The sequence below is a fragment of the Culicoides brevitarsis genome, chromosome 2, assembly GCF_036172545.1.
Source record: "Culicoides brevitarsis isolate CSIRO-B50_1 chromosome 2, AGI_CSIRO_Cbre_v1, whole genome shotgun sequence".
Lineage (NCBI taxonomy): Eukaryota > Metazoa > Arthropoda > Insecta > Diptera > Ceratopogonidae > Culicoides > Culicoides brevitarsis.
Window position 1 is genome coordinate 15,135,667 of NC_087086.1, and position 13,304 is coordinate 15,148,970.

Consider the following 13,304-nt stretch of genomic DNA (forward strand, 5'->3'; position numbering starts at 1 on the left):
TTTGACATAGTTTTGTTTTAAAAACTAAATCAAGAGCAAAAAAACTGTGTCAAAGCCATTTTTGTCAAATATTGCTCCAAATGGATAAAAATTTGTCAGAGGACTCTAATTTATCATTTTTAATCATTTTATAACTCAAAACTGCCAAAAAATTGAAACTGAAAAAAAAATTTTCTTTGACACAGTTTTGTTTTGAAAACTAAATCAAGAGCAAAACTATGTCAAAAACTGTGTCAAACCCATTTTTGTCAAATCTTGCTCCAAATGGATAAAAATTTGCCAGAGGACTCTAATTTATCATTTTTAATCATTTTATAACTCAAAACTGCCAAAAAATTGAAACTGAAAAAAAAATTTTTCTTTGACATAGTTTTGTTTTAAAAACTAAATCAAGAGCAAAAAAACTGTGTCAAAAACTGTGTCAAACCCATTTTTGTCAAATCTTGCTCCAAATGGATAAAAATTTGCCAGAGGACTCTAATTTATCATTTTTAATCATTTTATAACTCAAAACTGCCAAAAAATTGAAACTGAAAAAAAAATTTTTCTTTGACATAGTTTTGTTTTAAAAACTAAATCAAGAGCAAAAAAACTGTGTCAAAAACTGTGTCAAACCCATTTTTGTCAAATATTGCTCCAAATGGATAAAAATTTGTCAGAGGGGCTCTAATTTATCATTTTTAATAATTTTGATAATTTATGATAATTTTGAATAAAATATTTAGCTTTTAAATTGAAAAAAAAATAGAATTTCTAAAACAATTTTCACATTTATTTAAAATTCAAAACTTAGAAATAAAACGACATATCGACCTCAAATACGCAAAAATGATCTCTAAATTTTTCAACATAAAACAAGTTTAACAATAAAAAAAGTTTAAAAATAAAAATAAGTTTAAAAATCATTTTTTAGAACTAAAAAAAATTAAAAAAAATTATTTATTTATTTAAAAAAAAAACTTCATTTGTGCGATCTTTCCCATCAAACATTCATTCAGCATCTATAGACTTACGCCGTACGTACTGACATAAATGGCGGTTATTTCAATGTTTTGATAGTTGAAAGTGATTTCATCTACAAAATCCTCATAAAAATCAGGAAAATGTATAATCCGCGACGCACAACTGAGTTAATGGGCTCTTCCCACAGACCCACAGAACGGTAAAAATTAAATTTTCCTCATAAAAAACCCTTTTAATTCAATATTTTACAGAAAAAGTCGTCTTGCTGTGCCAACATCTCGCCGAACGACCCAAAATGCAGTTCCCTCAAGTCTTCACAAGCGCCCACAATCCGTCGATCGTCATTCGCAACGACAACATTCCCTTCTGCCGCAACCATCAACTGTGAAAAAAGGTCGTTCCAGCAGTCAAACACCTCGTTCAACATTTCAAACGCCAACAACGCCCGGGAATCGGACCCCACTAAGTCATGAATACTTGCAATCCGCCGACAAACGAGGCATGGTCGAAGACAAACTGTTTATTTTGCAAGAAGCTGCTCGAATTACCAACTTCGCCATTTGTCAAAATGTCCCCGGGTTCGGAAAAGACACAAAATTGCGGAATGTTTCGTTCAAACAATTCACGGGATTGGTCGAACTGATGCTCGAAAAGTTAGTTGGAAATCGATTTCCACTGCAAGGCATCGATAACATTGTCAAAGCCTTGCATGCGTTGGATTATCCGTTCACAATTAACAAGTCTTGGTTGAAAACTCCGACTGCGGGACACGCTTTCAATCACGTTGTCATCATGCTCGGATGGTTGCTGAACCTCGTTGACCCTCCATTGATGCCCGAGGGCGAAACGGAGTTGGATGACTTTGAATGCATCTCGAATTTGGTTCACAATCCGGAATTTCCGACAGTCATGTACCAGAAAATCTTCATGGAAAAGGCGAAAGATGGCTTTAAGATGTGGAATTTGCAACAAGACGACGATTTTGAGCAATTAAATGAGGAACTGGCGAACGAAGTCGTGTCGCAATCCACAAGCGGCGTCATAAAAACGATCAAAAAGCTCGACGATGACGTCATTGCGCTCGAAAAAGAGCAAAAAGTGCTGGCAACAAAGGCGAAACCTTCGACAGATCAACAAAAATACCTCGAAATTGAAAAAGAAGTCAAAGATTTGCGACGCGTTTTGGAGGGAAAACAAGAAATTGCGAATCAATTGACGCAAAGTATCGCCGCCGAACGAAAAATGTACGAAGATGAGCAAAAAATCCTGAAACAGCGAGAAAAACAAATAGATTCCTTGAGAAAACAAATTTCCACGCAAATTATGTCAAAATCTGAAATCAAACAATTAATCGAGGAAATTTATTTGTTGAGACACACTCTTGAAGCCGAACAAAACAGCTACAAACGTCTTTTGCAAGAACACGACAAAGAACCCGTCGAGGTCTCGCAACTCATCCGACAAAAGGTCCAAAAAATCAATCAACTCAACGAAGCAATGTACGCGTTGGCGAAAAATTTCGAAAAATCTCTGCCCGACTTCCAACCTTCGGATCACGAGTTGAACGCAAATTCCCCAGAAATTCTCCAGCAACTCGCGGAGCTCAAACCTTCAATTTTGACCTTGAAAAAATGGATGTCTGACATGAGCGACGTCTTCACAAAAGATCAAATCGAGCGAAAAGCCCGCATTGAGCAAGTTTCCGTCGATTTTGCGGAAAATCAGAGGAAACTCAAAGAAGCTGTCGAGAAAATCGCCACGGAAATGCAAAATTTGAACCAACTTTTCGCAAGTTTGGACAAAAAATACACGGAAATCGACGAAAAATACGCAAAAGAGAAGCAGGAACAGGAAATTTTGAAAAAAGAACTCGCCCAACTCAAAGCAGACATCGAAACAGAACGACTAGCGAGAGAAAAAGTCGCGGAAGAAACACAAATCATCATGAAACGCTTCGTGGAGGAGCAGAACGCGATGCTGGAAGACTTGCGAGAAAAATTAAAAGTTGCCAAGGAAAAAGTTTCGCACTACAAAAAAATTCGCGATGAATCGACGCAAAAAGTTTCGCAAAAAGAAAAGGAATTATTGGAAAAAATTGAAAAATTTGGATTTTCAGAGTGATTTTAATTCAATTTTTCGTTGTAAATAAATTAAAATTTAATTTTTTCTTTAAATTTTTAGCTTGTTTGAGTTGAATCCAGATTCACTTCGTAAGCAATAATAATCGGTTCGGTGAGTTCTACTTCAGACGTGTTCGTTGGTTGTTGTCCAATAGCCTTCAGACCTCGATTTCGTCGATTTTTTTCCGCTTCCACGGGATGCGCTTGCTTGATATGTTTGAATTTGTTGCCGGAATTGTTGAATGTTCGATCGCAATAATTGCAAAAATGACGCGGGATGCCACTGTGGAGACTCATGTGGTCGTTAAGAGCTTTTTTGCGTTTGAAGGAGAGGCCACATGTTGAGCAAACGTACGGTCTGAAATGAAAAACCAAAAAAAAATTGTAAAAATCAATTTTTTTATTAAATTATTTTTTTTTATATTTTTTCGAAGAAGAAATTGAAGTTAAAAATTATGTCCAAAAGAATCAATTTTTACGTATTTTTTTTCTTAATTTTAAAAAAAAACTTTTTTAATTGTGAAATTAATTAATTATAATTTTAGATTTTTATAAAATAATAAAAAATTTAAATTTTTTACTGACAAAATATGTAATTTAAAAAAAAATATTTTAAATTTAAATTTAAAAGTTTCTTATTAATTTTACTTTATAATAATTTAAATTAATCAAAATTATTATTAAATAATTATTTAAAATAATTATTTAAAAAAAAAAAAAAATTAAATTAAAATTAATTCATTTAATTTAATTAATAAAATTTTAAAAAAATAAAAATTTATCCGTCATTTAATAATTAATTTTTAAAAATAATAAAAAATTTTAAAATAAATTTAATTTAACTAAGATTAATAAGAAAATTTAAAACTAAAATTTAAAATATTTTTTAAAAATTATTTTACCAATAATAAAATTAATTTTTTTATTATTTTATAAAAATCTAAAAAAAATAATTAATTTTAAAAATTAAAAAATTTTCTTTAAAAAATTAAGAAAAAATACGTAAATTCTTTGTATATAAAATCAAAGTCTTAGGAAAAAAAATAAAAAAAAAAAATTAATAATAATTTTATAAAAAAAACATTCGAAGCGGTCAAAAAAAAAAACATTTTTCTACGCTAAAAAAAATTTTCTTACTTTTCATCGTTGTGAATTTTCATATGAAGCTTCAGATATTTAAAAGTTGTCGTCTTATGATCACAAATATCACATTTTATGTTGAGTTTTGACTCTTCATGGATCTGCAAGTGCTTTTTCATGTTCTTTACCATATTGCCACAGATGTCACATTTCGTTTTTGGGATGTCTGTGTGGCGAGATCTGTAAAAAATCCAATTTAAAGTAACATTCAATCAATAAAATTAAAATTTTACCTTATATGGGAACGCAAATCTGCCTTCGATCGACACTGTTTGCCGCAAGTTTCACACATTGGCAGCGCGAGATTCATATGAAATCGTCGATTATGGAGGTACAGAGAGAGTTTCGACGCAAATCTACAAAAAATCTCGTTAAAATTGGATTTTAAAGGAATTTGTAATGAAAAACTTACGTTTTGTTACATTCGGTACATGTAGCTTTTTCAACTTCGGAGTCTCTTTCATGCACATTTTTAAGATGAACCTTTTTATCGTACTCCAGAGCGAACCTTTTTCCACAAATTTCACATTCAAACTGCTTTTCTTCCTCAGGTTTGTGTCGCGCCATGTGATTTGTCAAGGAATACTTGTTCGGGAACATTTTTTTACACACGGGACATCTAAAAAAAAATTAAAAAATAATTAATTTCGAGCTAAATCTCGCAAAAAAATTGCACTTACAAGAAATCCATGGGTCTCGAATGCACTTGAGCATGATAAACCACACTCCGTTTCGTCAGAAATTTCTTCGTGCAGCATCTCGCATAGCCTCTCACGTGATGCACGGCCATGTAATGCTCATGCATGTCGTTAAAAGTCCCAAAAGTCGGCGTTTTGGGACACAATTCGCAAAACAGGTACTCGGAAATGTCGACAGAAACCTCGTGTCCTTGCGCCTTGTGCACCGACAAGCCCGTCAACGTCGGAAACGATCTGCTACACAACTCACAATCGAAATTTTTGTCTTTTGCTGCGTCGCCCGCGAGATGTTTCTGCATGTGCCTCACTAAATACGTCTTTTTGCTGAACGATTTGGAGCAAATATCACACAAATAGTCCTCGAGCGGGGATTTTTTGAGCTTTTTCGCAACGGGGACTTTCTTTTCGTCACTTTCATGATCCTCAAATTTGACTTCGGGGAAGTAATCTGCACTTTCAGCCACAAATTCGATGTCTTCTTCGTCGTTGTAGGTCTCGGACTTGACGTCTTCCTTCTTGATGTGCTTCCTTTTGAGCTTTTCTTGGTTCCGTTCGACTTTTTGCACGTAATCGACGATGTCGGTGATTTTTTGGCAGCATTCGATGCAAATGAAAGTAGAAAATTCGACTTCATCCCACACAAAATTGAATAATTTTTGGATTTTTTCGTTGATTTTGTAGCTTTTATCGTTGACTTCGATGAAATTCGTTGAATTTTGGTCCTCATTCAAGCAGAGACGACAATAAATCGTCTCAGAAATCCAAACTTCCCCCATTTTTTTGTAATTTTATAAATTTTTCGGGGAAAATCAACTGAAGAGCTTTGTTTACATTCAATTCTGAACTGACATTTCACTTTGACAGCTCGTGCTGCATGTTTTTTTCGGAAAATTTTCTTCTTTTTCGTGAATTTCCTGTAAAAAAAGAAAGAAAATGAATAATTTCTTGAATTTAAGGCAGGTTCAAAGGCTTCCACGAGGCGTGGTTGCAAAAATTTCACACAACATTCGAGCTTTCTCGGCTCAAGCGAGTGCGGAAGAGGAAATTGTCGTCCCGAAGAGAATCCACAGAGGTCCCACGGATATTTTAAAGGCATTAGCCGCCACAGTAGGACGTGATCCGACAGCAGCTCATTACAAATATCACGATGACCCGTTTTTAATTCCGGGATCGAACATCGGAAAACGTTCTTTTGCCATGGCCCAAGAATCCGGAAGGAAAGCTGCACGTTGGATCCGGCAAACGGACCGACAGTGGTTCAATGTAAGCTGATTTTCTTCATTTTTTCATCAAAAAAATAAAAATTTCTCTTTTTAGCACATCGTTGCCGATCCTCCAGTCGAAGCATTTTTACCTCAAATCGTCTACGACGAAAACAGCCAAGTTACCGAAGAAAATTTGAAACAAACCATCGAAAATGTGCAAGTAGCTGATGCCATTCTCGTCTACAATCTCCTGGAAAAGAACAAAATTGAGTTATCGGAAAAGACAAAAATGGATTTCCTGCAGTTAATTTGCTTCTTTAACGCTGAAGACACTTTGGACGAAGAATGGCTCGAGGAACGTTGGTTCCGGCAAGGCATGCAGTCGCAAGATCGTCGTCGGCGAACGTGGAAAGATGGAGATTTAGCCGAAAATATCTTCAACAGCTTGGAAACGAAGACTTCGGAAGCTTATTGCGCGATAATTCGAGGCATGACGAAATTCTATCAGACTCAAAAGGCCTTCGCTTTGTACCAGGAGGCTTTGGAGAAAAATATCGAGCTTGATACAACGACTTATAACTATTTAATCGGCATTTCGAGCTTGATGAAGGAAAGTCCGGAGCTCCAATTAGACATGTGCATGGAATTTCTGAAGACAATGAAGCAACAAAATGTCGCCCCGAACCTCGGAACACTAAATGCGGTCCTGCAAATCTGTAGTTCGTTAAAAAATTCAAAAATCGCTCAGCAAAGTGCCCTAAGAACACTTGCGGAATTCAAAAATATCGGCATTGAACCGTCGCTGGCGTCGTGGTATTACGTTCTCATCACTTTTTGCAAGGAACGGGGTCCCGTAAGTCACGTTTTGGTCGACATCTTGAACGAAATCAGCGGAAAATCCTTCGAAATCCGTGATCAAAAGGATATTTTCTTCTTCGTAACAGCCATGGATATTTGTCGAAACCATTTGAACGACAAAGACATCGCGAAACGCGTCGATAAGCTACTCCACACGGCAAATAATTACAATTTAATAGGCGATGCGTACAAAGAAAGTGTCTATTATCGCAACTACGTCGGTTTAATGGCAGATACGGAGCCAATTGAGGACTTTATGGAGACCTACAATCGTTTAGTGCCCAATATCTACACGCCCGAACCCGGAATTATGCAAGAAGTGTTAAAAGCCGTCGAACGCGCTGCTGCTATCGAACATATTCCGCTTCTCTGGTCCCATATGGTCATCTTCGATTACGCTAGTCGCGATCAAATGGTCAGCAAATTAGTCCAAATTATGGTTGACAACGCCCCCCATCCAGAAGTCCTTCATCATGCCAATCTCCCGGAGCAGTTTAACCGTGTTGCCTCGGAAATTTGGGAAAAATTAATCGATTTGAGTGAAAAACGACCAGATCACTTCCGTTGGTCAGGTCCCGTACTCGGAGATTTACTTTTCCTCTTCTGTCGCGGCAAAAATTTCGAAAACGCGGAAAAAGTTTTTAAAAAAATCAACAAATGCGAGAACGAGATGATTGGCGAACCGAGACCGGATGCCTTGGAAAGCTTTGGAAACTATTGTATCGCGGAGAAACAACCGTCGTTGGCGATTAGTGTCTTGCAATTCTGCGTGGAGAACGGATATCCCGAAGGAAAGAAGCTCGCGGAGAACTTGACGAAAAATTTGACGCTGGATGAGATGCAAGGTATCAAAGTTCGAAGTCTTCTGGGACAAAGTGTGCCTCAGTAAACGGCTTTTTTAGGTAGAATTTTGAGTTTTTAATAGGAAAAAAAAAAATAAAATTAGGTTACAAACTCTCGTTTTTATTTTATTATTCTACGTTTATAGTTTAGTCATATTTAGTTATAAAATATATTAGAAATTTTGACTTGTGAGTATAAATTTTGAAAATTCATAAATATACAAACTACTTCTAGGCGTTTATTTACTTTTGTGCTATAAATATAAATTTTGTGCATTTCTAGTATTTATTAATTCTCGATAAAAAGAGTTGAAAATGTTTTGGATTTCTTCGAAAATTAAATTTTTGAATATTTTCGATAATTTTTAGACCAAAAAAGTTAAATTAAATTTTTATTTCTAAAAAATGAACAATTTAGATCCTGAAATGAACCCTAAGACCTCAAAATGAACAATTTAGATCTTAAAATGAACTTCAGAGACCTCAAAATGAACAATTTAGATCCTGAAATGAACCCTAAGACCTCAAAATGAACAATTTAGATCCTGAAATGAACTTTAAAGACCTCAAAATGAACAATTTAGATCCTGAAATGAACTTCAAAGACCTCAAAATGAACAATTTAGATCCTGAAATGAACCCTAAGACCTCAAAATGAACAATTTAGATCCTGAAATGAACCCTAAGACCTCAAAATGAACAATTTAGATCTTAAAATGAACTTCATAGACCTCGAAATGAACAATTTAGATCCTGAAATGAACAATTTAGATCCTGAAATGAACCCTAAGACCTCAAAATGAACAATTTAGATCTTAAAATGAACTTTAAATCCTCAAAATGAACAATTTAGATCTTAAAATGAACTTCATAGACCTTGAAATGAACAAATTAGATCTTAAAACGAATTTTAAAGACCTCAAAATGAACAATTTAGATCCTGAAATGAACCCTAAAGACCTCAAATGAACAATTTAGATCTTAAAATGAACTTCATAGACCTCAAAATGAACAATTTAGATCTTAAAATGAACTTCAAGACCTCAAAATGAACAATTTAGATCTTGAAATGAACTTTAAAGACCTCAAAATGAACAATTTAGATCCTGAAATGAACTTTAAAGACCTCAAAATGAACAATTTAGATCTTGAAATGAACTTTAAGACCTCAAAATGAACAATTTAGATCCTGAAATGAACCCTAAAGACCTCAAAATGAACAATTTAGATCTTAAAATGAACCCTAAGACCTCGAAATGAACTCTCTAAAAAAATTAATTTTTGGAATGAACTAAAAATAATTATTTCTGTAGAAAATCTTAATTTTTAGTTTAATTTGACATCAAACTATTAAAAAATTCATGAAACCCAAAACATTTTCACCTAAAATATCGACCTAATTGTTAATTTTTTGTTTAATTTTATGACAAATTCAATCGAAAAAGGATTTTTTTCTCTAACTCGTAAAAACAGTCTCTTCTTGTAAATATCAATCGAAGGTCATCCAATTGTTTTGTTGCGTTTTCTTGTCGATGGCTGTGCCATTTGACGTCGATGTCGACGCCTGGCCATTCACGAGACTCGTATACTGGTCGAGAATTCCGTAATCTCGCAACAACTCCACGGAGTTATTTTTCGCCGGCACGCTATTGGCGAACGAGGACGACGACGTATTATTGCACTGCGGTACCAATAAATTCTTTGTGGGTTCATGAAACGTATAAACCGGATTTGAGAAACCGATGACGTTGCTGCTTGTGATGCTATTATTTGACGAAGAGGCTGAAGGTTGTGCTGGTAACGAAAGTTTGGCATTCAGGGGATCAAAATCGTCGAGCGTTAGGCTGTCGTCGAGCTTGATGAGGTCATCTACGGATGGCGCTTTAATGGGGATCTTTGAAAAAAATTAAAATTAGCAAATTTTCAAGGATTTTTTTGTGAAAAAAATTAAATTTTGAATGAAAAAAGGCCGAAACCAAGAGAAAATTAGTCAAAATAATAAAAATTAAAAAGAAAATTTAAGCTTATGTTAGTCATTGAAGCGTGCAAGACCGTTTTTATGTGTCACCTTTTCCTCTTCCGTTTTTTTCCCTTTGAGATCTCCATCCTTCTGGTCGGTTTTCAGCTTGATCGCCCACTGCTCGTAACTGCTATTGAAAATTTCCCCTTGAAATTTCGTTTGCGACTGAATTCGTCGCGGCGGAACGATGGGGGCCTGAAACGGATCATACGCCACCGATGGCAACGTGATGCCCGCCCCCTGAGAAATCACAGGAGCCGTACTTGAGTGTTCAAGCAAGTTCAAATTCCCATTTGGATGAGAATTATTGTTGTTGTTCGGTGTTTTTGCGACACGCGGAGGAACTACGGGATTATTTTTGGTTTGACGACGCATCGGCGGCGTGGGCGACAGCGAATTGCCAACGTAATGTGACTTTTTTGGCTTTAACTAAGCAGGCAGAGGCGGGATTTTAATGTAAAATTATAGTGCGCAACATTGAACATGAACAGAAAATAACATGAAATCATAAAAAATCATAATGAAACGAACGAAAAATTAAGTTTGAGGAAATTTTCTTACACTACGATTAATCTCGGGCTTGTTCAAATATCCTTCGTCTTCCATTTCTTGCAGGATATTCATGTCTGATGACGAAAACGAGTGCGATGGACTTGACGATCCGCTTGAATTGTTATTGGAATCTTGTGAATGACGTCGCCGCGACACAAAATCCGGCTCGCAACTCATCCCGATCTCGATTCCTGATGTTGTCATCACATTTCCCTGCGTTGTACTGCTTCGAGCATTTTTTATTTTCGATTTTACCGCCTTACTTGCCGTCTTGTACACGAATTTTACGTTTCGACCACTTTCCTTTGCCTAAAAAAATTTTTTGAATTATTTTTTGTGTCAAATTTGATTAAAAATTAATTTTATAAAAAAGCTCAAAACAATACTCACCGATTGCACTGCCGAATTCAGTGCTGGATTAGTCTAAATGGCATGAAAATGAGTAACAAAAAACGGGATTAGAACAAAAATCTTGCTATAAACTATGTCAAGTTGTGGTTTTAGTGACATTTTAGTGCGGAAAAGCTCAAATTTAAAAAAATCAAAGAAGTGTCTTACCTTATCTTTAATATTTTGCAAAAGTTTGAACTTTCGTTTCGAGACGCGTTCGGAATATAAGCAGATTTCCTTCTCAAATTCATCGGAAAATCCGTCTTTAATTGATTTTAGTCGCTCATCGATGAACTGCCGAAAGATTTGAAGATCTAAAATTTTGTTTAAAAAGGGTCGGAGCTTTTGCGATCGAGCTTCGAGGAATCGTTGGTCGTCGAAAGTGATGACTTCGCCGAATTTGAGACCGTCACGGTATCCGCCAATTAGTTGGACAATGGCTCCTACAATTAAAAATTTTTAAAAGTTGATTGAAATTTTCAAAAAAATTTTTCGAATTGACTATTTTTGTCTATAAATTTTTAAAAAATTGAAAAAGAGATAAATTTTTGATTAAAAAAGTTGATTTTTTGTCGAAAATTACCGAATTTTAGATTTTTTCCAAAAAATATTTTTCACATTTAATTAAATATTTTGTTTATTTTTAAAAATGTAAAAAAATCGTATTAGACAATTTTTTCAATTTGATTTTTTTTTTAAATTTTAATTGAATAATTTTATTTAAATTTTTAATTAAAAATTTTTATTTTAATTTTAAAAAAATATTTTTTTAATCCGAAAATTATTTTTAATTAAAAAAATATTTTTAATTAAAAAAATTAAAAATTTCATCATAAAATAAATTTTTATAAAAATAAATTAAAATTTTAAAATTTTTCTATTGAAAATCGTAAAATTTAATTTTCTTTAAAAAAAATAAAATAAAATAATTTTAAAAAATTCTGTTAGCTTGTGTTGGTCTGATTTTTTTTATAAGATGTAGAAAATTAAAAAAAAAAAAAAAAAAAAAAAAAAAAAAAAAATAAAAAAAAAAAAAATAAATAAAAAAATTAATAAAAATAGGTAGATGAAAATTTAAAAAATTCATATTTTACCAAAAATTTCTCCTTGAATTTTTTTTTCATTAGATTTTAAAAATTTTGACCAAAATATTAAATTATATTTGAAATAAACCGAAAAAATTAAGAAACTTACGTAAAAAAGTTCGTGCCACACCATCTCCCGTGCCCGGATTATTCAAATGTTTCCGCAAAAAGTCCAATATCTCCTTTGGCAACGCCTTCTTATCATCAAATTGACTCTTAAATGTTCCGTTATCACAGTCGAGCACAACAGCATCGCCCACCTCCTCCGGTCGAATCGCCTGCAAAATGGTTTTCGCCACGCCAATGAGATACGGCATCGGCGCACTCACGTATTCCTTCATCTTGATCGGCAAAACGGGAATGTAAATGTGCTGCCATGTCATGGGATAAATCAAATCGCCGGCAGCGAGAACGCAGGAAGACAAAATGTGGAGGTGTTGCGACGTGAAAATGATTCGTCGTTCATTGAGCATCGCGCAAAAGACCTCGATCATCACTTCGGGCTCCACAAAGTTGTAGTAAACGCTTAAATTGTGATTTTCCGGGATACTTGGGAGATAGTTGTGCCATGGCGACTTGAATTCGAAGCTGTATCGATCGTGATTGGAGAAAATTTTGACACTTGTTCCGGGCTCGGGAATCCCGACGGCGTAAGTTTCCGACAAAAATCGCTGAAAATCCTGCGAACTATTGAGCCGCACTTCGCTCAACACGTTCAAATACTTGATGAATTGGTTGTGCCACGGCAGATGAGTCACCAATATCATCGCCTTATCACTTTTCGTGTCGTGACGACAAAATCCGAATCTCCATTGTGAATTTGTGTCCGTCAAAACGAACGAATATATCTGAACTTGCGTTCTACGATGGAAAAAATCAAAAATTATCAATTTCCACCCAAAAACAAACAACTTACTTCTCAAATTCGCATGGATACGCAAATTCCCCGAATTCCAGCAGTATTCTGTCGTCGCGGAACGTGTCCGGAAAACAACGCAGGACATTAGCAGCTGCCGATCCCGACGTTGCTGGCTCAACTTCGCACCAAACCTCGAATAAGCGCGTTGCTGATTTGCTAAAATTGAAGTTTTTGGCGATTAAATTCCTGAACTTGAATCGATATGGGAAGGCCTTACTTGATTCTACTCATTTTGACGACTAATTTGTTGAATTTCTCTGGATTTGATTGTTGCTTTGCATGGCGTCGTGACTGGTTTACTTAATTACGAGCGAATTCGGGACCATATTGCAAGGAAATTAATAATTAAAGCGAAAATTAGTGGCGAACGACACTTTCACTGTGCCATTCAATGTCAGAAATCACTTTCATTCGTCTCAAAATTGTATATTTTGACAATTTAAGTGATTTGCCTTCATGCTAATTCGATGTAAACAACAGGGAAATTGGAGGGCTCTTGGAAAATCCTCCAA

General features: G+C 34.8%; 4 protein-coding genes across 13 annotated transcripts; 2 read left to right on the forward strand and 2 right to left on the reverse strand.

The window, feature by feature from the left end:
- The first annotated feature begins 1,056 nt into the window (after nt 1–1,056).
- Nucleotides 1,057–3,084, forward strand: LOC134828561 (kinetochore protein NDC80 homolog). Its single transcript, XM_063841536.1, has 2 exons — nt 1,057–1,162; nt 1,215–3,084. Exons 1-2 carry the CDS (start codon nt 1,104–1,106, stop codon nt 3,082–3,084), a joined length of 1,929 nt encoding a protein of 642 aa, XP_063697606.1. The 5' UTR covers nt 1,057–1,103.
- A 56-nt stretch (nt 3,085–3,140) lies between these two features.
- LOC134830770 (zinc finger protein 728-like) lies at nt 3,141–5,741 on the reverse strand. Its single transcript, XM_063844347.1, has 5 exons — nt 4,904–5,741; nt 4,636–4,842; nt 4,457–4,579; nt 4,221–4,403; nt 3,141–3,441 (listed from the first exon to the last, which is right to left on the reverse strand). Exons 1-5 carry the CDS (start codon nt 5,695–5,697, stop codon nt 3,141–3,143), a joined length of 1,608 nt encoding a protein of 535 aa, XP_063700417.1. The 5' UTR covers nt 5,698–5,741.
- A 36-nt stretch (nt 5,742–5,777) lies between these two features.
- LOC134832708 (small ribosomal subunit protein mS39) lies at nt 5,778–8,057 on the forward strand. The gene is made up of 2 exons (XM_063846827.1): nt 5,778–6,184; nt 6,239–8,057. Exons 1-2 carry the CDS (start codon nt 5,855–5,857, stop codon nt 7,871–7,873), a joined length of 1,965 nt encoding a protein of 654 aa, XP_063702897.1. The 5' UTR covers nt 5,778–5,854; the 3' UTR covers nt 7,874–8,057.
- On the reverse strand, nt 7,951–13,184 carry LOC134832706 (DENN domain-containing protein 1A). Of its 10 annotated transcripts, XR_010162075.1 has the most exons (10): nt 13,010–13,184; nt 12,790–12,948; nt 11,983–12,734; nt 10,957–11,231; nt 10,789–10,821; nt 10,408–10,707; nt 9,895–10,275; nt 9,089–9,720; nt 8,869–8,973; nt 8,087–8,391 (listed from the first exon to the last, which is right to left on the reverse strand). XR_010162075.1 is itself a non-coding variant. In XM_063846825.1 (9 exons), exons 1-8 carry the CDS (start codon nt 13,021–13,023, stop codon nt 9,316–9,318), a joined length of 2,319 nt encoding a protein of 772 aa, XP_063702895.1. In that variant the 5' UTR covers nt 13,024–13,184; the 3' UTR covers nt 7,951–8,080; nt 9,288–9,315. The 10 variants fall into 10 exon arrangements, 3 of the variants coding, with proteins under 3 accessions (XP_063702895.1, XP_063702894.1, XP_063702896.1); XM_063846825.1 differs by lacking the exons at nt 8,087–8,391; nt 8,869–8,973 and adding an exon at nt 7,951–8,080 and having other exon boundaries at nt 9,288–9,720; XR_010162076.1 differs by lacking the exons at nt 8,087–8,391; nt 8,869–8,973 and adding an exon at nt 7,961–8,080 and having other exon boundaries at nt 9,223–9,720.
- Nucleotides 13,185–13,304: the final 120 nt, after the last annotated feature.

Coding starts and splice junctions, on each gene's coding strand:
- LOC134832708 (XM_063846827.1), top strand. CDS start 5,855: ATGAATAATTTCTTGAATTTAAGGCAGGTTCAAAGGCTTCCACGAGGC. Junction 6,185..6,238: donor CGGACCGACAGTGGTTCAAT/GTAAGCTGATTT, acceptor TTCTCTTTTTAG/CACATCGTTGCCGATCCTCC.
- LOC134832706 (XM_063846825.1), bottom strand. Junction 11,232..11,982: donor TGTGGCACGAACTTTTTTAC/GTAAGTTTCTTA, acceptor TTTTAATTGTAG/GAGCCATTGTCCAACTAATT. Junction 10,276..10,407: donor AGCCCGAGATTAATCGTAGT/GTAAGAAAATTT, acceptor CTGCCTGCTTAG/TTAAAGCCAAAAAAGTCACA.
- LOC134830770 (XM_063844347.1), bottom strand. CDS start 5,697: ATGGGGGAAGTTTGGATTTCTGAGACGATTTATTGTCGTCTCTGCTTG. Junction 4,843..4,903: donor TCGAGACCCATGGATTTCTT/GTAAGTGCAATT, acceptor ATTTTTTTTTAG/ATGTCCCGTGTGTAAAAAAA. Junction 4,404..4,456: donor GATTTGCGTTCCCATATAAG/GTAAAATTTTAA, acceptor GATTTTTTACAG/ATCTCGCCACACAGACATCC.
- LOC134828561 (XM_063841536.1), top strand. CDS start 1,104: ATGTATAATCCGCGACGCACAACTGAGTTAATGGGCTCTTCCCACAGA. Junction 1,163..1,214: donor TCCCACAGACCCACAGAACG/GTAAAAATTAAA, acceptor AATATTTTACAG/AAAAAGTCGTCTTGCTGTGC.